The sequence below is a fragment of the Carassius gibelio genome, chromosome A1 (genome assembly GCF_023724105.1).
Source record: "Carassius gibelio isolate Cgi1373 ecotype wild population from Czech Republic chromosome A1, carGib1.2-hapl.c, whole genome shotgun sequence".
Classification (NCBI taxonomy): Eukaryota; Metazoa; Chordata; class Actinopteri; order Cypriniformes; family Cyprinidae; genus Carassius; species Carassius gibelio.
In genome coordinates this window covers 19,506,418-19,530,653 of record NC_068371.1, presented here as the reverse complement: position 1 = coordinate 19,530,653, position 24,236 = coordinate 19,506,418, and the positions used below count along the sequence as shown (strand labels likewise).

Below are 24,236 nucleotides of genomic sequence, written 5' to 3'. Positions count from 1 at the left end.
CTTAAGCCCTTTGCGATGTTAAATTGCGAAGATCTTTAGATTTCGTTAAAGGGCGTGTCCATGGCGGCCTGACAAATTTCGATGTTTCGCCATGAAAAAGGAAGTTGCTGTAACTCAGACATACAATGTCCAATCTGCCCCAAACTTCACATGTTAGATAAAACTTCTGCCCTTAACAGATGTACATGCCCACATTCAGTTATAGTCATAGCGCCACCTATTGGCAACAGGAAGTGACATGTTTTACACTGCGACAAACTACTCCTAGAAATGTTATGACATCAATGTCTTTTTTGTGGTCAGTCTAATCTAAAGACCTGTGTGATGTTTAGTTGTGAAGATCTTGAATTTTTGTTAAAAGGCGTGTCCATGGCGCCGTGATGAAGTTCAATGTCTCGCCACAGGAATAAAAAATGTTATAACTGAGGCATAAAATGTCCGTTCTTGCCCAAACTCCACATGTGTGATAAGGGTCCTGGCCTAAACAGATCTGAAGGCCAATATTCCATAGAGTGTGGCAAAATGGCTCGATAGCGCCACCTATACACTTTCAACGGAGTGCGTATACACTTTAAACGGAGTGTGCCTCGAGCTATGTTTCACGTACATGTACAAAAATCGGTACACACATGTAACACACCAATATCTACGAAAAAGTCTCTTGGTACGAAATCCGAATCCCAACAGGAAATCAGTTATTTAGAATTTTCTCTGCAAAATTAGTGTTGTTTTGGCCATTTTCAGGGGTTGGACTTTAACGAACTCCTCCTAGAGATTTATTCAGATCAACACCAAACTTGGTCAGTGTAATCTAAAGCCTTTTGCGATCTCAAATTGCGAAGATCTTGAGGTTTCGTTAAAGGGCGTGTCCATGGCGGCCTGACAAATTTCGATGTTTCGACATGAAATAGGATGTTGTTGTAACTCAGGCATAAAATGTCCAATCCTCCCCAAACCTCACATGTTCGATAAAAGTCCTGCCCTGAACACATCTGAAGGCCAATATTCCATTATAATGGTAGCGCCACCTGCTGGCAACAGGAAGATTGGCACATATATGGAATAATCATTGATATATTCTACTTATATTTATGAGTTTAAACGCATATTTCTCACCGTTCACCTATTAACTAAAGCCACTCGCTGCCGGTGAGCACGGGTGCGAGGGCCCGTTCATCGCTGCTTGCAGCTTTAATTATTAGGGCCCGAGCACCGAGGTGCGAGGACCCTCTTGTATCTGCTTTGTTTTTTCTTCTTCTTCTTCTTCTTCTTCTTCTTCTTCTCCCGAATGAATCGCATTTTTGAGGGCTTTAACATGCTCAAAAAGTCATGATACTTTGCACACGCGTCAAACCTGGTGAAAATTTTCGGCTGATATAGGATTCAGAAGAGGGTGTGGCAAAATGGCTCGACAGCGCCACCTATACCAAGAAAATCAACAGCCTTCCAGCTATGTTTCACGTACATGCACGAAAATTGGCACACATATGTAACACACCAATACCTACAAAAAAGACTCTTGGAGCGAAATTGTAAACCCAACAGGAAGTCGGTTATTTTTAATATTATGAGCATATTTTGTGTAATTTTGGTCATTTCCATGTGTTGTATTTTAACGAACTCCTCCTAGAGAGTTCTTCAAATCAACACCAAATTTGGTATGCCTAATCTAAAGGCCTTTGCGATGTTAAATTGCGAAGATCTTGAGTTTTCGTCGAAGGGCGTGTCCATGGCGGCCTGACAAATTTCGATGTTTCGACATGAAATAGGATGTTGTTGTAACTCAGGCATAAAATGTTCAATCCTCCCCAAACCTCACATGTTCGATAAAAGTCCTGCCCTGAACACATCTGAAGGCCAATATTCCATTATAATGGTAGCGCCACCTGCTGGCAACAGGAAGATTGGCACATATATGGAATAATCATTGATATATTCTACTTATATTTATGAGTTTAAACGCATATTTCTCACCGTTCACCTATTAACTAAAGCCACTCGCTGCCGGTGAGCACGGGTGCGAGGGCCCGTTCATCGCTGCTTGCAGCTTTAATTATTAGGGCCCGAGCACCGAGGTGCGAGGACCCTCTTGTATCTGCTTTGTTTTTTATTCTTCTTCTTCTTCTTCTTCTTCTTCTTCTCCCGAATGAATCGCATTTTTGAGGGCTTTAACATGCTCAAAAAGTCATGATACTTTGCACACGCGTCAAACCTGGTGAAAATTTTCGGCTGATATAGGATTCAGAAGAAGGTGTGGCAAAATGGCTCGACAGCGCCACCTATACCAAGAAAATCAACAGCCTTCCAGCTATGTTTCACGTACATGCACGAAAATTGGCACACATATGTAACACACCAATACCTACAAAAAAGACTCTTGGAGCGAAATTGTAAACCCAACAGGAAGTCGGTTATTTTTAATATTATGAGCATATTTTGTGTAATTTTGGTCATTTCCATGTGTTGTATTTTAACGAACTCCTCCTAGAGAGTTCTTCAAATCAACACCAAATTTGGTATGCCTAATCTAAAGGCCTTTGCGATGTTAAATTGCGAAGATCTTGAGTTTTCGTCGAAGGGCGTGTCCGTGGCTGCCTGGCGAATTTCGATGATTCGCCATGAAAAATGAAGTTGCTATAACTCACACATACAATGTCCAATCTGCCCCAAACTTCACATGTTTGATGAGACTCTGAAGCTGAAAAGATTGACATGCCCATATTCAGTTATAGTCATAGCGCCACCTATTGGCAACAGGAAGTGACATATTTTACGCTGCGACGAACTACTCCTAGAAATGTTATGCCATCAATGTCTTTTTTGTGGTCAGTCTAGTCTAAAGGCCTGTGCGATGTTCAGTTGTGAAGATCTTGAGTTTTCGTTAAAAGGCATGTCCACGGCACCATGGCGAAGTTCGATGTCTCGCCATGGGAATAAAAGATGTTATAACTCAGGCATAAAATGTCCGATCTTCCCCAAACTTCACATGTGTGATAAGAGTCCTGACCTGAACAGATCTGAAGGCCAATATTCCACAGGGTGTGGCAGAATGGCTCGATAGCGCCACCTATACACTTTCAACGGAGTGCGCCTCGAGCTATGTTTCACGTACATGTACAAAAATTGGTACACACATGTAACTCACCAATATCTACAAAAAAGTCTCTTGGTACGAAATCCGAATCCCAACAGAAGGTCGGTTATTTTGAATTTTCCCTGCAAAACTGGTGTTGTTTTTGCCATTTTCAGGGGTTTTACTTTAACGTACTCCTCCTAGAGATTTATTCAGATCAACACCAAACTTGGTCAGTGTAATCTAAAGCCATTTGCGATGTTAAATTGCGAAGGAATTGAGGTTTCTTTAAAGGGCGTGTCCATGGCGGCCTGACAAATTTCGATGTTTCGCCATGAAAAAGGAAGTTGCTGTAACTCAGACATACAATGTCCAATCTGCCCCAAACTTCACATGTTGGATGAGACTCTTGACCTGAACAGATCTACATGCCCATATTCAGTTATAGTCATAGCGCCACCTATTGGCAACAGGAAGTGACATTTTACACTGTGACAGATTATTTCTAGAAATTTTATGACATCAATGTCTTTTTTGTGGTCAGTCTAATCTAAAGACCTGTGTGATGTTTAGTTGTGAAGATCTTGATTTTTTGTTAAAAGGCGTGTCCATGGCGCCGTGACGAAGTTCGATGTCTCGTCATGGGAATAATAGATGTTAAATCTCAGGCATAAAGTGTCCGATCTTGCCCAAACTTCACATGTGTGATAAGGGTCCTGGCCTGAACAGATCTGAAGGCCAATATTCCAGAGGGTGTGGCAAAATGGCTCGATAGCGCCACCTATAAACTTTCAACGGAGTGCATATGCACATTCAATGGAGTGCTCCTCGAGCTATTTTTCACGTAGATGTACAAAAATCAGTACACACATGTAACACACCAATATCTACAAAAAAGCCTCTTGGTACGAAATCCGAATCCCAACAGGAATTCGGTTATTTAGAATTTTCTCTGCAAAATTGGCGCTGTTTTTGACATTTTCAGGGGTTGTACTTTAACGAACTCCTCCTAGAGATTTATTCAGATCTACAGCAAACTTGGTCAATTAAATCTAAAGGCCTTTACGATGTTAAATTGCGAAGATCTTGAGGTTTCGTTAAAGGGCGTGTCCATGGCGGCCTGACAAATTTCGATGTTTCGCCATGAAAAAGAAGTTGCTGTAACTCAGTCATACAATGTCCAATCTGCCCCAAACTTCACATGTTAGATAAGACTTCTGCCCTTAACAGATCTACATGCCCATATTCAGTTATAGTCATAGTGCCACCTGCTGGCAACAGGAAGTGACATGTTTTACGCTGCGACAAACTACTCCTAGAAATAGTATGACATTAATGTTTTTTTTTTTTTTTTTTTGTGGTCAGTCTAATCTAAAGACCTGTGCAATGCTAAATTATGGAGATCTTGTTTTTTTTTTTAAAAGGCGTGTCCATGGCGCCATGACAAAATTTGTTGTCTCGCCACAGTAAAGGAAGTTGTTGTAACTCAGGCATAAAATGTTGGAACTTCCCCAAACTTCACATGTTCTATAAGAGTCCTGCCCTGAACACAACTGAAGGCCAATATTCCATTATAATGATAGCGCCACCTGCTGGCAACAGGAAGATTGGCACATATATGGAATAACTTTGATATATTCCACTTATATTTATCAATTGAAATGCATGTTTCTCACCGCTCACCTATTTACTAAAGCCACTCGCTGCCGGTGAGCCCGGGTGCGAGGGCCCGTTCATCGCTGCTTGCAGCTTTAATTATTATTATACTTCTCCAAAATGAATCGCATTTTTGAGGGCCTAAACATACTCAAAGTGTCATGAAACTTTGCACACACCTCAGAACTGGTGAAAATTTACATCTGATATGGGTTTCAGAAGTGGGTGTGGCAAAATGGCTCGACAGCGCCACCTATACACATTCAACAGTGTGCGCCTCAAGCTATGTTTCACGTACATGTATGAAAATCGGTACACGTGTAACTCTCCAGTACCTACAAAAAAGTCTCTTGGAGCAAAATTCTAAACCCAACAGGAAGTCGGTTATTTTTAATATTATGAGCAAATTTTGTGTCATTTTTGCCATTTCCATGCATTGTATTTTAATGAACTCCTCCTAGAGACTTATTCAGATCAAGACCAAATTTGGTATGCCTAATCTAAAGGCCGTTGCGATGTTAAATTGCGAAGATTTTGAGTTTTCATCGAAGGGCGTGTCCGTGGCAGCCTGGCGAATTTCGATGATTCGCCATGAAAAATGAAGTTGCTATAACTCAGACATACAATGTCCAATCTGCCCCAAACTTCACATGGTTGATAAGACTCTGAAACTGAATAGATTGACATGCCCATATTCAGTTATATTCATAGCGCCACCTATTGGCAACAGGAAGTGTCTTATTTTACGCTGCGAAGAACTACTCCTAGAAATTTTATGACATCAATGTCTTTTTTGTGGTCAGTCTAATCTAAAGGCCTGTACGATGTTAAATTGTGAAGATCTTGAGTTTTCGTTAAAGGGCGTGTCCATGGCGCCATGTCAAAGTTCGATGCCTTGCCATGGGAGTAGAAGTTGTTGTAACTCAGGCATAAAATATCAGATCTTGCCCAAACTTCACATGTTTGATAAGAGTACTGACCTGCACACATCTGGAGGCTAACATTCCATTGGGTGTGGCAAAATGGCTCGATAGGGCCACCTATACATATTCAATGGAGTGCGCCTCGAGCTACATGTCATGTACATGTACGAAAATCGGTAAACATATGTAACACACCAATAGCTTCAAAAAAGTATCTTGGTACGAAATCCGAATCCCAACAGGAAGTCGGTTATTTTTAATTTTCCCTGCAAAATTGGTGTTGTTTTTGTCATTTTCAGGGGTTGTACTTTAAAGAACTCCTCCTAGAGATTTCTTCAAATCAACACCAAATTTGGTATGCCTAATCTAAAGTCCTTTGCGATGTTAAATTGCGAAGATCTTGAGTTTTCGTTGAAGGGCGTGTCCGTGGCGGCCTGGCAAATTTCGATGATTCGCCATGAAACAGGAAGTTGCTATAACTCACACATACAATGTTCAATCTGCCTCAAACTTCACATGTTTGATGAAACTCTGAACCTGAACAGATTGACATGCCCATATTCAGTTATTGTAATAGCGCCACCTATAGGCAACAGGAAGTGTCATATTTTACGCTGTGACGAACTACTCCTAGAAATGTTTTGACATCAATGTCTTTTTTTGTGGTCAGTCTAATCTAAAGGCCTGTGCGATGTTCAGTTGTGAAGATCTTGAGTTTTCGTTAAAAGGCGTGTCCACGGCACCATAGCGAAGTTCGATGTCTCGCCATGTGAATAAAAGATGTTATAACTCAGGCATAAAATGTCCGATCTTCCCCAAACTTCACATGTTGGATGAGACTCTTGACCTGAACAGATCTACATGCCCATATTCAGTTATAGTCATAGCGCCACCTATTGGCAACAGGAAGTGACATTTTACACTGTGACAGAGTATTTCTAGAAATGTTATGACATCAATGTCTTTTTTGTGGTCAGTCTAATCTAAAGACCTGTGTGATGTTTAGTTGTGAAGATCTTGAGTTTTTGTTAAAAGGCGTGTCCATGGCGCCGTGACGAAGTTCGATGTCTCGTCATGGGAATAAAAGATGTTATAACTCAGGCATAAAATGTCCGATCTTGCCCAAAACTTCACATGTGTGATAAGGGTCCTGGCTTGAACAGATCTGAAGGCCATTATTCCATCGGGTGTGGCAAAAAGGCTCGATAGCGCCACCTATACACTTTCAACGGAGTGCGTATACACATTCAACAGAGTGCGCCTCGAGCTATGTTTCACGTACATGTACAAAAATCGGTGCACACATGTAACACACCAATATCTACGAAAAAGTCTCTTGGTACAAAATCCGAATCCCAACAGGAATTCGGTTATTTTGAATTTTCCCTGCAAAATTGGTGTTGCTTTTGCCATTTTCAGGGGTTGTACTTTAACGAACTCCTCCTAGATATTTATTGAGATCAACACCAAACTTGGTCAGTGTAATCTAAAGCCATTTGCGATGTTAAATTGCGAAGGACTTGAGGTTTCATTAAAGGGCGTGTCCATGGCGGCCTGACAAATTTCGATGTTTCGCCAAGAAAAAGGAAGTTGCTGTAACTCAGACTGTCCAATCTGCCCCAAACTTCACATGTTGGATGAGACTCTTGACCTGAACAGATCTACATGCCCATATTCAGTTATAGTCATAGCGCCACCTATTGGCAACAGGAAGTGACATTTTACACTGTGACAGAGTATTTCTAGAAATGTTATGACATCAATGTCTTTTTTGTGGTCAGTCTAATCTATAGACCTGTGTGATGTTTAGTTGTGAAGATCTTGAGTTTTTGTTAAAAGGCGTGTCCATGGCACCGTGACGAAGTTCGATGTCTCGTCATGGGAATAAAAGATGTTATAACTCAGGCATAAAATGTCCGATCTTGCCCAAACTTCACATGTGTGATAAGGGTCCTGGCTTGAACAGATCTGAAGGCCATTATTCCATCGGGTGTGGCAAAAAGGCTTGATAGCGCCACCTATACACTTTCAACGGAGTGCGTATACACATTCAACGGAGTGCGCCTCGAGCTATGTTTCACGTACATGTACAAAAATCGGTGCACACATGTAACACACCAATATCTACGAAAAAGTATCTTGGTACGAAATCCGAATCCCAACAGGAATTCGGTTATTTTGAATTTTCTCTGCAAAATTGGTGTTGTTTTTGCCATTTTCAGGGGTTGTACTTTAACGAACTCTTCCTAGAGATTTATTCAGATCAACACCAAACATGGTCAGCGTAATCTAAAGGCCTTTGCGAAGTTAAATTGCGAAGATCTTGAGGTTTCATTAAAGGGCGTGTCCATGGCGGCCTGACAAATTTCGATGTTTCGCCAAGAAAAAGGAAGTTGCTGTAACTCAGACTGTCCAATCTGCCCCAAACTTCACATGTTGGATGAGACTCTTGACCTGAACAGATCTACATGCCCATATTCAGTTATAGTCATAGCGCCACCTATTGGCAACAGGAAGTGACATTTTACACTGTGACAGAGTATTTCTAGAAATGTTATGACATCAATGTCTTTTTTGTGGTCAGTCTAATCTATAGACCTGTGTGATGTTTAGTTGTGAAGATCTTGAGTTTTTGTTAAAAGGCGTGTCCATGGCACCGTGACGAAGTTCGATGTCTCGTCATGGGAATAAAAGATGTTATAACTCAGGCATAAAATGTCCGATCTTGCCCAAACTTCACATGTGTGATAAGGGTCCTGGCTTGAACAGATCTGAAGGCCATTATTCCATCGGGTGTGGCAAAAAGGCTTGATAGCGCCACCTATACACTTTCAACGGAGTGCGTATACACATTCAACGGAGTGCGCCTCGAGCTATGTTTCACGTACATGTACAAAAATCGGTGCACACATGTAACACACCAATATCTACGAAAAAGTATCTTGGTACGAAATCCGAATCCCAACAGGAATTCGGTTATTTTGAATTTTCTCTGCAAAATTGGTGTTGTTTTTGCCATTTTCAGGGGTTGTACTTTAACGAACTCTTCCTAGAGATTTATTCAGATCAACACCAAACATGGTCAGCGTAATCTAAAGGCCTTTGCGAAGTTAAATTGCGAAGATCTTGAGGTTTCGTTAAAGGGCGTGTCCATGGCGGCCTGACAAATTTCGATGTTTCGCCATGAAAAAGGAAGTTGCTGTAACTCAGACATACAATGTCCAATCTGCCGCAAACTTCACATGTTAGATAAGACTTCTGCCCTTAACAGATCTACATGCCCATATTCAGTTATAGTCATAGCGCCACCTATTGACAACAGGAAGTGACATGTTTTACGCTGCGACAAACTACGCCTATAATTTTTTTGAGATTAACATATATTTTGTGTCAGTCTAATCTAAAGGCCTGTGCAATGTTAACTGGTGGGGATCTTGAGTTTTTGTTAAAGAGCGTGTCCATGGCGCCATGACAAAATCTGATGTCTCGCCATAGCAAGAGAAGTTGTTGTAACTCAGGCATACAATATTTGATCTTCCCCAAACTTCACATGTTCGATAAGTGTCCTGGCCTGAACACATCTGAAGGCCAATATTCCATAATAATGAGAGCGCCACCTGCTGGCAACAGGAAGATTGGAACAGTGTATATGGAATATACTTTGATATATTCCATTTATATTTAGGACTTTAAATGCATATTTCTCACCGTTCACCTTTTTACTAATGCCACTCGTTGCCGGTGAGCCCGGGTGCGAGGGCCCGTTCATCGCTGCTTGCAGCTTTAATTATTATTATTATTATTAGGGCCCGAGCACCGATGGTGTGAGGACCCTCTTGGAATTGCTCCGCTTAATATTAGGGCCTGAGCACCTATGGTGTGAGGACCCTATTGTATCTGCTCCGTTTATTTTTATTATTATTATTATTACGGTACCAAATGAATCGCCTTTTTGAAGGACTAAATATACTCAAAAAGTCACGAAACTTTGCACACACCTCTGAACTGGCGAAAATTTACGTCTGATATGGGTTTCAGAAATGGACGTGGCAAAATGGCTCGACAGCGCCACCTATACATGTTCATAGGTGGCGCTGTCGAGCCATTTTGCCACACCCTCTTCTGAATCCTATATCAGACGAAAATTTTCACCAGGTTTGACTTTTTGAGCATGTTAAAGCCCTCAAAAATGCGATTCATTCGGGAGAAGAAGAAGAAGAAGAATAAACAAAGCAGATACAAGAGGGTCCTCGCACCTCGGTGCTCGGGGTCTAATAATAATAATAAACAAAGCAGATACAAGAGGGTCCTCGCACCTCGGTGCTCGGGCCCTAATTAAAGCTGCAATCAGCGATGAACGGGCCCTCGCACCCGGGCTCACCGCCAGCGAGTGGCTTTAGTAAAAAGGTGAACGGTGAGAAATATGCATTTAAAGTCATAAATATAAGTGGAATATATCAAAGTTTACTCCATATATGTGTCAATCTTCCTGTTGGCAGCAGATGGCGCTATCATTATAATGGAAAATTGGCCTTCAGATGTGTTCAGGCCAGGACTCTTATCGAACATGTGAAGTTTGGGGAAGATAGAACATTTTATGCCCGAGTTACAACAACTTCTCCAATCTCCACAATTTAACATTGCACCGGCCTTTAGATTAGACTGACCACAAAAAATACATCAATGTCAAAACAAACTTCACATGTGTGACCTGACCTGAACAGATCTGCAGGCCAATATTCCACCGGGTGTGGAAGAATGGCTCGATAGCGCCACATATACACTTTCAACGGAGTGCGCATCAAGCTATGTTTCACGTACATGTACAAAGATTGGTACACACATGTAACTCACCAATATCTACAACAAAGTCTCTTGGTACGAAATCCGAATCCCAACAGGAAGTCAGTTATTTTGAATTTTCCCTGCAAAATTGGTGTTGTTTTTTCCATTTTCAGGGGTTGTACTTTAACAAACTCCTGCTAGAGATTTATTCAGATCAACACCAAACTTGGTCAGTGTAATCTAAAGCCATTTGCGATGTTAAATTGCGAAGGACTTGAGGTTTCGTTAAAGGGCGTGTCCATGGCGGCCTGACAATATTGATATCTCGTCATGGGGAAAAAAGATGTTATAACTCAGGCATAAAGTGTCCGATCTTGCCCAAACGTCACATGTGTGATAAGGGTCCTGGCCTGAACAGATCTGAAGGCCAATATTCCATCGGATGTGGCAAAATGGCTCGTTAGCGCCACCTATACACTTTCAACGGAGTGCGTATACACTTTCAACGGAGTGCGCCTCGAGCTATGATTCACGTACATGTACAAAAATCGGTACACAAATGTAACACACCAATACCTACGAAAAAGTCTCTTGGTATGAAATCCGAATCCCAACAGGAATTCAGTTATTTAGAATTTTCTCTGCAAAATAAGTGTTGTTTTTCTAAATAGCTAAGTAATGCTATTGTTTTCGTATGCTTCTAGAATTTTGCCAGCCTGTCTAACACTTTTTGACACTTTTAAATTTGTTCCTAGGAGTCCATAACAGTGTTAACCTTGTCATTTCCTGTTACCAGCAGGTGGCGCTATGACTATAACTGAATTTGGACATGGGTGTTTGTTCAGAACCAAACACCTATCACACGTGTGAAGTTTGGGGAAGATCGGACATTGCTTGCCTGAGTACAAGCAGCTTCCTTTTTCACTGCATTAGTAGCATGCTTCAGCCCTTAGCTAAGTGATGCTAGCATTTTTTAGTATGCTTCTAGAATGTTGCCAGCCTATTAAATACTTGTTGTTGCTTTTTATTATTTTGCAAGGAGTCCATAACAGTGTTAGACATTCCACTCTCTGTTGCCATTAGGTGGCGCTATGACTATTATCGAATACGGGCATGTTTATGTGTTCAGGACAGGACTCATCAAACTTGTTCAATTTGGGGAAGATTGGACACTGTATGCCTGAATTACAGTAACTTCCTGATTCACTGCAGTAATATGATGCTTTAGAATTTAGCTAAGTGTTGCTAAAATGTTTTAGTATGTTTCTAGCATTATGCCAGTGTATTTATCACTTGCTGGCACTTTTCAATATGTTGCTAGAAGTCCATTAACAGTGTTACACATTACACTTCCTGTTACCAACATGTGGCGCTAGGACTATATCCGAATACAGGACTTTTGTCAAACGCGTGAAGTTTGGGGCAGATCAGATGTTGCTAGCCTGAGTTAGAGCAACTTCATTATTCAATGCAAGTGTTGCATGCTTTAACACTTAGCTAAGTGTCGCTAGCATGTTTTATTATGCTTGTAGCATGTTGCCAGCTTATTTAACACTTGTTGACACTTTTTAATATGTTCCTAATATATACCCTCTTTTTTTGGGCACGTAGAGGTTTATGGCACGTTTTTGTCCTGTTCTGTTATGTCGAATTCCATAGTGTTGACACATCCTGGATTAAAGAAGAGTGCCTAAAGTGGCCAACAGTTTTCCTGGACAGTGCGATCAGGAAAGAGACACTTGACTGTGATAAAAGACTGTCGTGGATGCACAACTGGAGCGTGTGTGCAAAACAGCAAACATTTGGAACCCCTGCCTCGGACATGGGTTTCCGCATGTTTGCAGCTTTGTCCCTCAAGACCAGGTGACACTTGTTAACAGGTATGTCCCCACGCTTTGACCATTTCTTGCACGTGTTCTTTTATGCGGGAAGTGATGGACTTGTGCATTTCAGGGATGATTTTGTCAGCAAAAAAGCGCCTTGATGGGATTTTGTAACGTGGCTCAAGCAGATGGAGTAGCTCATTGAATCCAGTGTCTTCCACTATGCTATATGGCTGCAAGTCAATGGCTATCATTTTCCGAATTGCTGCATGAATGGCTTTAGCTCATGTGTGATCTGAGGGCCACTGTTTGTGTGGTATAGGGATAGCAAAGCTAGTAATGGTCGGCTGGTTAGTGCACGTTTTTAGCTGCAACTGTCCTTTCACTGCCGTACCTGAAGTTGCTGTATTTTGGCTGCTGTCTGTAGATTCCTTCATGCACAACTCATATTCTTTTGGATGTTTTAGATGCAAATGTTTTAACTGAGGTGAAGTTGTGTACTGTTTAGGGTCAAGTCGGCATTGCAAATTGAACATGTAGCTCGACTTCAATGCCTTCTTTTGGTTGAAAGTACTGCCAAACAAAACTTTTTTTGCTTACGACTTCCATTTCAGATTCTCACAGCCTAATACATTCGAAAGGTCCACATGTAAACAACTTCACATAATCAACGGCCGCGTGACGTCAACCAGTGTAGTGCAAGCCTAGAGTTCAGTTCGGTGAGAAAAAAAAAATGTAAGGTTCGGCCGAAACCAAACCCCATCAAAAATCCCAGTATTCGTCCAAAACCGAATCCTGGATTCAATGCATCCCTAATACAGTCATTGTCTGGCCTTCTTAACTTGAGCTTGAATGTGATTAGTCCAGGTCAGGTCCTCGTAGATGTGTAGACGAAGGTATTTTAAGATGCTCACTCTCTCCACCGGGGTCCCGTTAATGATGAGTGGGGTGTATATCCACTGCTGCCTACTCCTGAAGTCCACAACCAGCTCCTTTGTTTTGCTGACATTCAGAAAGAGACAGTTTGTTTGGCACCAGGATGTCAGACTTTCTACCTCATCAAGGTAGGCAACCTTATTGTTGTTGGAGAAGTGGAGGTGTGGGAGGACGCACCATCATATGTGTAGAGGGATTAAAGCAGCGGGCTCAAAACACATCCTTGTGGGGCTCATCAGGTTGATGATGTTAGAGGTGGTCTGACCCACCCTCACTACCTGAGGTCTGTGTGATAGAAAATCAAGAACCCAGTCACAGAGTGGGGCATTCAGTCCGAGGTTTTCGAGCTTAGAGAGCAGATTGTGGAGGACTATATGTTGAAGGCTGAGCTATAATGTATAAACAGCAGCCTCACATAATTCCATTTATTGTGGTCAGTGTGGTTGATAGTGGCGTGTAGGAGGTAGCAGACAGCATCCTCAGTAGACCTATTAGGGCAATCGGTGAACCGGAGTGGGTCAATGCTGTTAGGGATAGAGGAACAGATGGTGTTCTTGAAAAGCCTCTGGACCATGACGTGAAAATCAACTTGAAGCCCGGCCCGAGGGGTGTAAAAAAAGTTGGGCTCGGGATGAAATGCACCAAAAAAGGAACATTCTTACATCATTTGCTCACCCTTATGTCAGATTGGCACAAATGGAGATTAAACCCAGAAAATCTCACAGCATCTCCATTGTCAAAGGCTGACTTGCTAATGAAAGCTTCTGTATATAGAGAGGGCCCAAACCAACGGTCATGGTAAAGCCCATCAAAAGCCTTGGACGTTGGTACACCACAGACCTTGAAGAATGAAAACAGATGGAACAACTCAGACAAGAGACAGTCAGTGGACTCAAAACTCTTCCAGGAAAGTTGAAACTGTGGTGTGTTAAATTTGTTTTGTTGCCATGGCTTATTTCCATGTACAAGATCACTTTATCTCACGCCAAGGCCCTGGAGAGACTGGTGAGTACACAACTGATGAAATGGATTGAGCAACCAAGATGCCTTAGTAGCATAGGGATGTACGTCAATGGAGCTCTATCTCTCTTCCAATTTCGAAGCCTTGTGGAGGAGTACAAATGCGCCAAAACGAGTCTGGAGATGATGCTTAAAGAATCACGTTATCCTTGTGTAAGAGATGGTGCTCCAACATTGGCAACAGGGAGGAAATGGAATCCAGTTACAGCAGTTGCTGATGCAAAGGCAGCCCTCAGACACTGGTATATTGTGGGGTAATTCCAATATTGTAGAGGGAGAGGTATTCCGTCAAGTGTAACTAACTAGATGCGCTAGAGCAGTCTCTAAGCCCAACAAGGCTGCTGGATGAGTTGAGAAGGTATAGAACTGTGTAAAATCACTTTGAGTTAGCATGGAAGCATGAAGACCAACAGGGTAAGTTTTATCATGAGAGCCACATATGGTGTGCTGCCCTAGCCAAAACATTGCAGGAATGGTGTGGACAAGACCCAGCCTGCCACCTGCATGCAGCCCCAGCAAACCTCAGAGATATCCTGGTGAGTAGTAAGACCAGCCTGACACAGCGAAGGTATAACATGGTGCCACAATCAAGTACTGAAGTGCTTGGTGGCAGCAATGGAGACCAAGAGAGTGTCAATAAATGCCATCCCCCAAAATACCAAGAATACCTTAACAAAAAGGCAGTCCTTTGTTAGGGAAGCGTGGCAAGACACATGACAAAATATTATAGAGCCCATTGTAATCAGTGAAGCTACACTGGATGCAGCACAACACTTGACAAATCCCAGACAGTAAACGGCCTTGTCCTATTTGATAGTTCAATTGTCCTGTGTAGACAGACTTAACCTGTTGCGATGCGACAGTGTCGTGTCCAGTGTGAACACAGAACACTGTTCCAAACCACCGCCAAGCATTAACTACTCATCTGCACGCACTCTCTTTGAAATAGGAATTCATTGACACATTTCTTGTTAACATCTTTCATATATCACTGTCTTGTTTGTATTTGGCCAGATTAGAGAAAGCCTCACCAAACCTGTCCAGCCAGGTGTTTGCATTCTGGGAACTTGAAGACACTTGTACAAACGCGGAAAGGTGATATGAATGAAGATGGCTCAATAATCGGCGATGTAGTATTTGGTTTCCTAACAAGGTCGATTGCCTAACACAAAATTAATTTGCTGAATGCATAAACTTTAATTTCCTGCGCTCAAACCTGCCAATCTAAATGAAACGCTGTTTATGGCATTTGAGGCAATTGTGAATTACCATAGACTTACAATCTAAATAAAACAATTTTCTGCTATTACAGTTATTACAATTGTATACAAAACTTTGTATTATGCTTGTTATAGTGTGTGACGTCACGTGCACTACCGCCGGTGGCAGTAGACAACCACTGTCATGACAATCACTGTCTGACAGTCCCTTGGGAAGAGGCCATTAATAAGGCCTTTGAAAGGAAGAAGCTGTGATATGTCAACTTGGTAGCTGAGGCAGAGGAGCAAGGAAGGACAGTGAAAGTATACACGTTGGAAGTGGGCAGCAGGGGATTTGTGGCTAGTTCCACTATAAAGCTTCTGAAGGAGTTGGGCATCAGAGGACAGGTCCAGTGGAGGATAGTCAGGGAAACGAACAATGTCGCTGAAAGAATCGAAGCGGATGGACACAGTGTGGGCTGCCAAATCACCATGTAACAAAGTGACACACACTCGGGTCAGATCAGCCTGTGTTAGGCCTGCCTCGACTGAGGTTGTCTTGGGATGAAGGGTCAAAACACCCAATGAGGCTGGGGTACACAACTGATGACGTGTTGGATTGTTGGAAACACCATACAAAGTGAATTGGAATCATCACCTCAACAAAATTCACCCAGGCTAACTTTGAAAAGAAACTGGGATCTGATGGACATCAGTTAAGGTGTCTAACTGGCAACATTCATGAAAGATAAGTACACATCAACAAAACATCAAGGATCCCCACCTAATGACTGCAGTGAAGAACTGTACCGTCTTCATCTATACATCTTGACATAATAGTCTTTCTTATTGTTCCCCAGTCATGCATAAAGCAAATGTAAATTCACAATTGTTTATAGGGTTTTGAAGCAAGCACCACGAACATGTGGACAGTGTTTTCACTACTTCCTGTTGGCCTTCTGTAGCTAATCGTAGCTCCGTGTAGCTGTTTTTATTTTTTTCTCTAGAATCATTATCTAACTATAACTCTGTTTTTTAAAGTGATAAAATATAACTTAATTCACACCATATTTCTGATATTATCAATCAATCTTATCAGATTAATTTTGATCGTTCACTTTTATTTTATATCTGTGAGTGCAGTACACCTGCAAAGCGTTAACACTCGTTAGCTTGTCATTAGCGTTTTCATTCAAACCTATCGCTGTTTTCTTTTCTCCTCTCCTCTCTCTCACTCCAGTTTTTCACAAGTTCATCAAACAACCACAGTAAGAATATTTCATCAAGCACGGCGAGTAATGGCTTCTCCTGCTATTGTTATTTGCACCTCGTCACATGTACAGTTTGTGGGTCACAGATGAGGGATTCACATGTGATAAATGCAGGGAAACAGTTAGGCTGACAGAGAAGATTTCAGAATTAGAGATATGCATCCAAACTTTAATTGAGGACAGTAAGAATGTTAGGGCTCTATATACGGCGTTGGATGCGTCTAGCTCAGGGATTCCTGTACATTGTTCGGTTCCGGCAACAGAGCACTCAGTGATGCACCCACTGAGAAACCTGATGAAAGTGCTCTAGTTATTGGTGATTTTATTGTACGGAAAGTGATTATAGAGACACCAGCCACCATAGTCAAATGTTTACCGTGAGCCAGAGCGCCTGACATCTTGGCAAATTTAAAAGTGCTGGCTAATGCTAAACGTAAATACAGTAAGATTGTTATTCATGCCCGCGCTAATGATGTTCGACTTCGCCAGTCAGAGATCACTAAAAATAACATTAAAGAGGTTTGTGAACTTGCAAGCACAATGTCAGACACTGTAATATGCTCTGGTCCCCTCCCTTCTTACTGTGGTGACGAAATGCATAGCAGATTTTCATCACTCAATGGCTGGATGTCTAAGTGGTGCCCACAGAATAACATAGGTTTCATAGACAATTGGACGAGCTTTTGGGGCAGACCTGACCTGTTGAAAAGAGATTGTCTTCATCCCTCCTGGGGCGGCGCCACTCTTCTCTCTAGAAATATGGCAAATAGTGTTTATACTTGACTAACTGTGGCCCAGGTCAGGAAGCAGACAGACTGGCTAAATCGACCGTCTGCTAGCTGCCTCATGTCACTGAGGTCAGCTAATTCTCAGCACATAGAGACTCTTTCACCTAGATATCAAATTATAGAGATTGTGTCTGTTCCACAAACTAGAAAATACAAAAAACGTCCAAACCAAGTTAAGATTAACAATTTAATTGAGGTTCAACAAATAAAAAACAGATGAAATATGGATAAACAAATGATAAAGCTTGGCTTATTGAATATCAGATCCCTTTCTACAAAACCACTTTTTGTAAATAATATGATCACTGATCATAACCTAGATGTGCTCTGTTTGACAGAAACCTGGTTAAAACCTGATGATTACATTATTTTAAATGAGGCCACCCCCGAAGATTACTGTTATAAACATGAGCCGCATCTAAATGGCAAAGGGGGAGGTGTTGCTTCAATTTATAACAACGTTTTCAGGATTTCTCAGAGGGCAGGCTTCAAGTATAACTCGTTTGAAGTAATGGTGCTTCATATAACATTATCCAGAGAAACAAATGTTAATGATAAATTCCCTGTTATGTTTGTACTGGCTACTGTATACAGGCCACCAGGGCACCATACAGACTTTATTAAAGAGTTTGGTGATTTTACATCCGAGTTAGTTCTGGCTGCAGATAAAGTTTTAATAGTTGGTGATTTTAATATCCATGTTGATAATTAAAAAGATGCATTGGGATCAGCATTTATATACATTATGAACTCTATTCGGGTTAGACAACACGTTTCAGGACCCACTCATTGTCGAAATCATACTCTAGATTTAATACTGTCACTTGGAATTGATGTTGATAGTGTTGAAATTATAAAGCCAAGTGATGATATCTCAGATCATTATTTAGTTTTGTGCAAACTTCATATAGCCAAAATTGTAAATTCTATTTCTTGTAACAAGTAAGGAAGAACCATCACTTCTACCACAAAAGACTGCTTTTTAAGTTATCTTCCTGATGTATCCAAATTCCTTAGCATATCCAAAACCTCAGAACAACTTGATGATATAACAGAAACTATGGACTCTCTCTTTTCTAGCACTTTAAATACAGTTGCTCCTTTACGCTTAAGGAAGGTTAAGGAAAACAGTTTGACACCATGGTATAAAGAGCATACTCGCACCCTAAAGAGAGCAGCCCGAAAAATGGAACGCAGCTGGAGGAAAACAAAACTAGAGGTATTTCATATTTCTTGGCAGGAAAGTAACCTATCCTACGGAAAAGCATTAAAAACTGCCAGAACCGAATACTTTTCTTCTCTTTTAGAAGAAAAAACAAACATAACCCCAGGTATTTATTCAATACAGTGGCTAAATTAATGAAAAATAAAGCCTCAACAAGTGTTGACATTTCCTAACATTACAGCAGTAATGACTTTATGAACTACTTTAACATCTAAAATAAATACTGTTAGAGATAAAATTGCAACCAGTCAGCCATCAGCTACAGTATCGCATCAGACCCCCTGAACTATAGACCCCCTGAGGAACAGTTCCACTCTTTCTCTACTATAGGAAAGGAAGAATTGTATAAACTTGTTAAATCATCTAAACCAACAACATGTATGTTAGACCCTAAATTCTGAAAAAAAAAACAAAAAAAAAAACAGAGGTGTTAATTATTCCCTTTTTCTCTATTATAATAATAAGTGATTGGGTCATGGTCAGATATTACATGACCACCTCAGTACCTCCTTCAAGTTCTTGAGTGGAAGGTGACAGACGAAGCAGGAAGTGAAGCAGGACTACCCGTGCAACCTAATTGGGTGGCAGCTACTACCCCATGCTATATGTACAGACCCTAATAAAATCCAAAACTAGAGAAATCTGTCAGGAAGGATAAGGAGAAAGCAAATAATTGTCTGTGGCCACTACATACAACATCATTCTCTTTTTTGGTGGTTGTTGAGCTGTTAACTCTTGTGCACTTGTCACTTTGATTTGCACCAAAGCAAGGTGAAACTGATTCACAATCATTTTACGCATCCTAACTGGACCTACTGATATCCCTGAAGTTTAACTGAGTTGGTGTTATGAAGGAACTGTGATTATTAAGTAAGTTTTTTTAGCAGTGTATTAATTACTGAGTAATTAAGTACTTAAATGAACAATTACACTGTAAAAAGAATATCATAAAATAAAGTGTAACTCCCAAAATAAACAAATATAAACACCTTTAGTGATATGGCATCTTTAAAGCACTAAATTTGGGGTGCACAAAACACCAATAAGATTATAGAACACTTATTAAATAATTACTTATAAAAATCAGCCAATTACATGACATAATTTGAGCCAACAGCACTGTTTCTTTCAAAGACTCGTTCGACTGACAATGTTTTTTTTTTTTTTTATGGCCAAAGAAGTTATCTTTCAAAAAGTGTCTGGGTGCATCACTAATGCATCATCAGTTTGGCCATAAGTGTGAAATTCATTTGATTGGTGAAACACACAAATTTGAAAAACTAATGGAATGCATAGTCGATATAAAAAACCGGATGACGAGTAATTTCTTACTGCTAAATTCAGAAAAAACAAAACTCCGCTTGTAATAACCTAGAACACTGTCTAAGACTTGATGGTTGCTCTGTCAATTCTTCGTCATCAGTTAGGAACCTAGGTGTGCTATTTGATCGCAATCTTTCCTTAGAAAGCCACGTTTCTAGCATTTGTAAAACTGCATTTTTCCATCTCAAAAATATATCTAAATTACGGTCTATGCTCTCAATGTCAAATGCAGAAATGTTAATCCATGCATTTATGACCTCAAGGTTAGATTATTGTAATGCTTTATTGGGTGGTTGTTCTGCATGCTTAGTAAACAAACTACAGCTAGTCCAAAACGCAGCAGCAAGAGTTCCAGGAAGTATGACCATTAGCCGGGTCCTGTCATCGCTGCACTGGCTCCCTATCAAACATCGTATAGATTTTAAAATATTGCTTATTACTTATAAAGCCCAGAATGGTTTAGCACCTCAGTATTTGAATGAGCTCCTTTTACATTATACTCCTCTACGTCCGCTACGTTCTCAATACTCAGGCAATTTGATAATACCTATAATATCAAAATCAACTGCGGGCGGCAGATCCTTTTCTTATTTGGCGCTTAAACTCTGGAATAACCTTCCTAACATTGTTCGGGAGGCAGACACACTCTTGCAGTTTAAATCTAGATTAAAGACCCATCTCTTTAACCTGGCATACACATAACATACTAATATGCTTTTAATATCCAAATCGGAAATTAAAGGATTTTTAGGCTGCATTAATTAGGTAAACCGGAAGCGGAAACACTTCACATAACACCCTATGTACTTGCTACATCATTAGAAGAATGGCATCTACACTAATATTTGTCTGTTTCTCTCTTGTTCCGAGGTCACCTTGGCCACAAGATCCAGTCTGTGTCCAGATCAGAGGATCACTGCAGTCACCCGGATCCAGTACGTATCCAGACCAGATGGTGAATCAGCACCTAGAAAGGACCTCTACTGCCCTGAAAGACAGCGGAGACCAGGACAACTAGAACCCCAGATACAGATCCCCTGTAAAGACCTTGTCTCAGAGGACCACTAGGACAAGACCACAGGAAACAGATGATTCTTCTGCACAATCTGACTTTGCTGCAGCCTGGAATTGAACTACTGGTTTCGTCTGGTCAGAGGAGAACTGGCCCCCCAACTGAGCCTGGTTTCTCCCAAGGTTTTTTTCTCCATTCTGTCACCGATGGAGTTTCGGTTCCTTTCCGCTGTCGCCTCTGGCTTGCTTAGTTGGGGTCACTTCATCTACAGCGATATCGTTGACTTGATTGCAAATAAATGCACATACACTATTTAACTGAACAGAGATGACATAACTGAATTCAATGATGAACTGCCTTTAACTATCATTTTGCATTATTGAGACACTGTTTTACAATGTATTTTGTTTAAAGCGCTATATAAATAAAGGTGACTTTGACTTTGATTGGGGAAAAAAATTAAATTAATAATAATAATAATAATAATTATATATATATATATATTTTTTTTTTTTTTTTTTTTTATGAAATGCTCTGTGGTATAAAAAGGCTGAGCCACAAATATTCTTTGTCTGCAAGTTTGAATGAGCTGTAAATTTTCCATTATAGTCTATTTGTATCTGTCAGGAAAATGTTGCTATTTTAATGTGACATTGGTATAACAAGAATATCTGTGGCAGACATTCTTATCTTTCTGCACTGTAAAATAGACAAGTCATAAAGGTTTGGAATGACATGAAAGTGAGTTGGATGCTGAATTTTGGTTCCATAAAATATGCCATAATATTTTTTTTGCCTCATTTTGTGTGAATTTTCTAACCTTGTCATTTCTTTCACAGAGAAACTTCAACTGTTGTGCCCTCTTGTGCATGAACACACCATCCAGGTGACCAGTCTCCACAGAACGAATCTCGATAGCTTTCTCCCCCCAGCCCATGATCTGGTTTGATCTGATGTAAGCTACAAAAAGATGCAGAAGAGTTCAATTAATTGATATATTGCTGAAATAGTCAAAAACAGATAAAGAAAACAAAGAAAAAAACAAATACACATCAGATGTTTGTTTGTAAGGACATTGCATGGTTAATGATATTTCCATCATTATCATCTACACCAACCCATAACCCTTAATTTATCACAGAATATATTCTGAATGATATATTAAAAAAAAAAAAAAAACATCTTTTGGCTGATTTATAATCCTTTTTTACTTATGAAGAACAGTAAAATGACCACACTATTGGGTTGTCAAAGTATTTCACAACATGAGGACATTTGGTCCTCAAGTATAGACACACACACGTATACCGTGGAGAGCTGCTGTCAACCTGGCAACTATTAAAAATAAACCATCCACTTGTTCCTGATGCTGGAATCCTTCTGAAGGCTGTACAGAGATGCAAACAAGCTATTTAAACAAGACACATTGAAAACGCAAACATTACTCTTCCATTTCTCCTGTTTGTCAGCAGACTCAAGCATTTAGGCCTTGTTTACAATTCCAGTTAATCCAGTCCCAATTCTGGTTTTCTTTTGCTCATATGTGACACAGATCAGATCTGTTCTATGATAGTGTAAACAGGGGGGGGGGGGGAAGCATGCATTCGGATATTTCGAGATCGGTTTCAGGCCTCATTCATATGTGGAAATAAATCAAATATAAATCAGATAAATGCCAATGCAACTGCCATGTAAACAGGCAGATCGGATTTTGTGAGGCATTGCATTCTGTATGCCATTAAAACTGAAACAATTTGGTACTTCTCTGCGGTCTCTGACATCATATGTGACCCGTGTTGGCAAAATTACTGTAAATTTGCATATAAATAATATATATAAATAAACACTTGAAAAAATGCTCCACTTAGTAATAAGACATCTAAAATTATCTTTGTACATTTTAACTTTTACCATTTTACATTACCTTTTCTCTGCATGCTTCTGGTGCTGGTGTCATTCGAAGGGTGTGCATATAACGGGGCTTCTGACTAGGGATGCAACAATTATAGATTTTGTTGGTACGATTATTGTCTGAGAAATAATCACGGTTTTACAATTATGACCATTATTATGCATCGATTCATTTCACAAAATTATTAGTGTATAAAGTCACACGAAAAATCTTTAGATAAAGTGTTATTTATTGCTTCCTTCTGAAACCGAAATAACACCGTAACCAATAATACCGCACAACAAAATAATAATAAAGACAAAATAAAAGTCCATCTCTCTAATTTAAATTTTAAAAGGTGACCTCTGCTCTGTAAACATCCATTTCAGTATTTCCCTTTTGAAAAAAGAAAATCTTGTCGGTTTTTGACTCATGAATAATACTGTAAAAGGGATAATAAATAACAGTGTTAATTAAATATGATTAATATAAGACTATTAACTGTATTTATCCCAAAGGGGAAACTGTTAAAATTGGGGGTAATAAGATGAAATATTATTGTAATCACCTGTCATCCATAGGTATTCATTTTAATAATTTTTATAATAATTCATATGATTTTACATGTGGTCTGAGAAACTGGAACTGTGAAATCGGAGATCACTCTGCGCACACATACAAACATTTAGGAGGACACCAACTTGTTGTGAACTCTGCCCTGCAACTTTTATTAATAAAATAGCTTAGCAACAAGGGGGTAAAATCACTATTTAACTAAACACACGTTTGTAGAGAGACGCGCTGAGGCAGGTTCACACACACACACACACACACACACACACGCACACACACACACCCACCCACGCACACACACACACACACACACTTTTCTGTCAAAAGTGAACACTTGGGGAACTGTTGGGGAAAAACATCTGAAGTGTAACATAGTAAAGTACATCCGTGCATTACAGTATAGGACATCTGTATCATGTATCAATTAATCTAACAATAAAAGAAAAGTTCACTTCTTGAAATGCTTTTTTGTATTAATAATAAATTAATTTGTAATGAACATTCTTAAGTTATTTTTACATTTGATTATTTGTTTTTCATACATGAATGCTTTAGTTTAGATAAAAAATGATAAAGGTAATGCATTTTTGTTTCTATGCTATTTGTTTGTGCATCTTTTCTTATTTATAATAGCAAAGATAAAATAAAATAACAATATCTGTATTGTGTGATTATTAATATAATAATTAATAATAAGAAAAGACGGAGGACCTGGCTCTATCTACTTTAAATGGGTTT

At 40.1% G+C, this 24,236-nt stretch overlaps 1 protein-coding gene across 6 annotated transcripts in view; it reads right to left on the bottom strand.

Annotated features, from left to right (window-relative positions):
- Positions 1 to 24,236, bottom strand: part of LOC128015742 (mitogen-activated protein kinase kinase kinase kinase 4) — a 395,708-nt gene that overhangs the window by 132,328 nt on the left and 239,144 nt on the right. For all 6 annotated transcript variants that reach the window (XM_052599872.1, XM_052599965.1, XM_052600194.1 and 3 more), the window contains one exon: positions 21,855 to 21,994. In XM_052599872.1, coding sequence (XP_052455832.1) covers positions 21,855 to 21,994 — 140 coding nt within the window. The remainder of the gene's footprint in view (positions 1 to 21,854; positions 21,995 to 24,236) is intronic.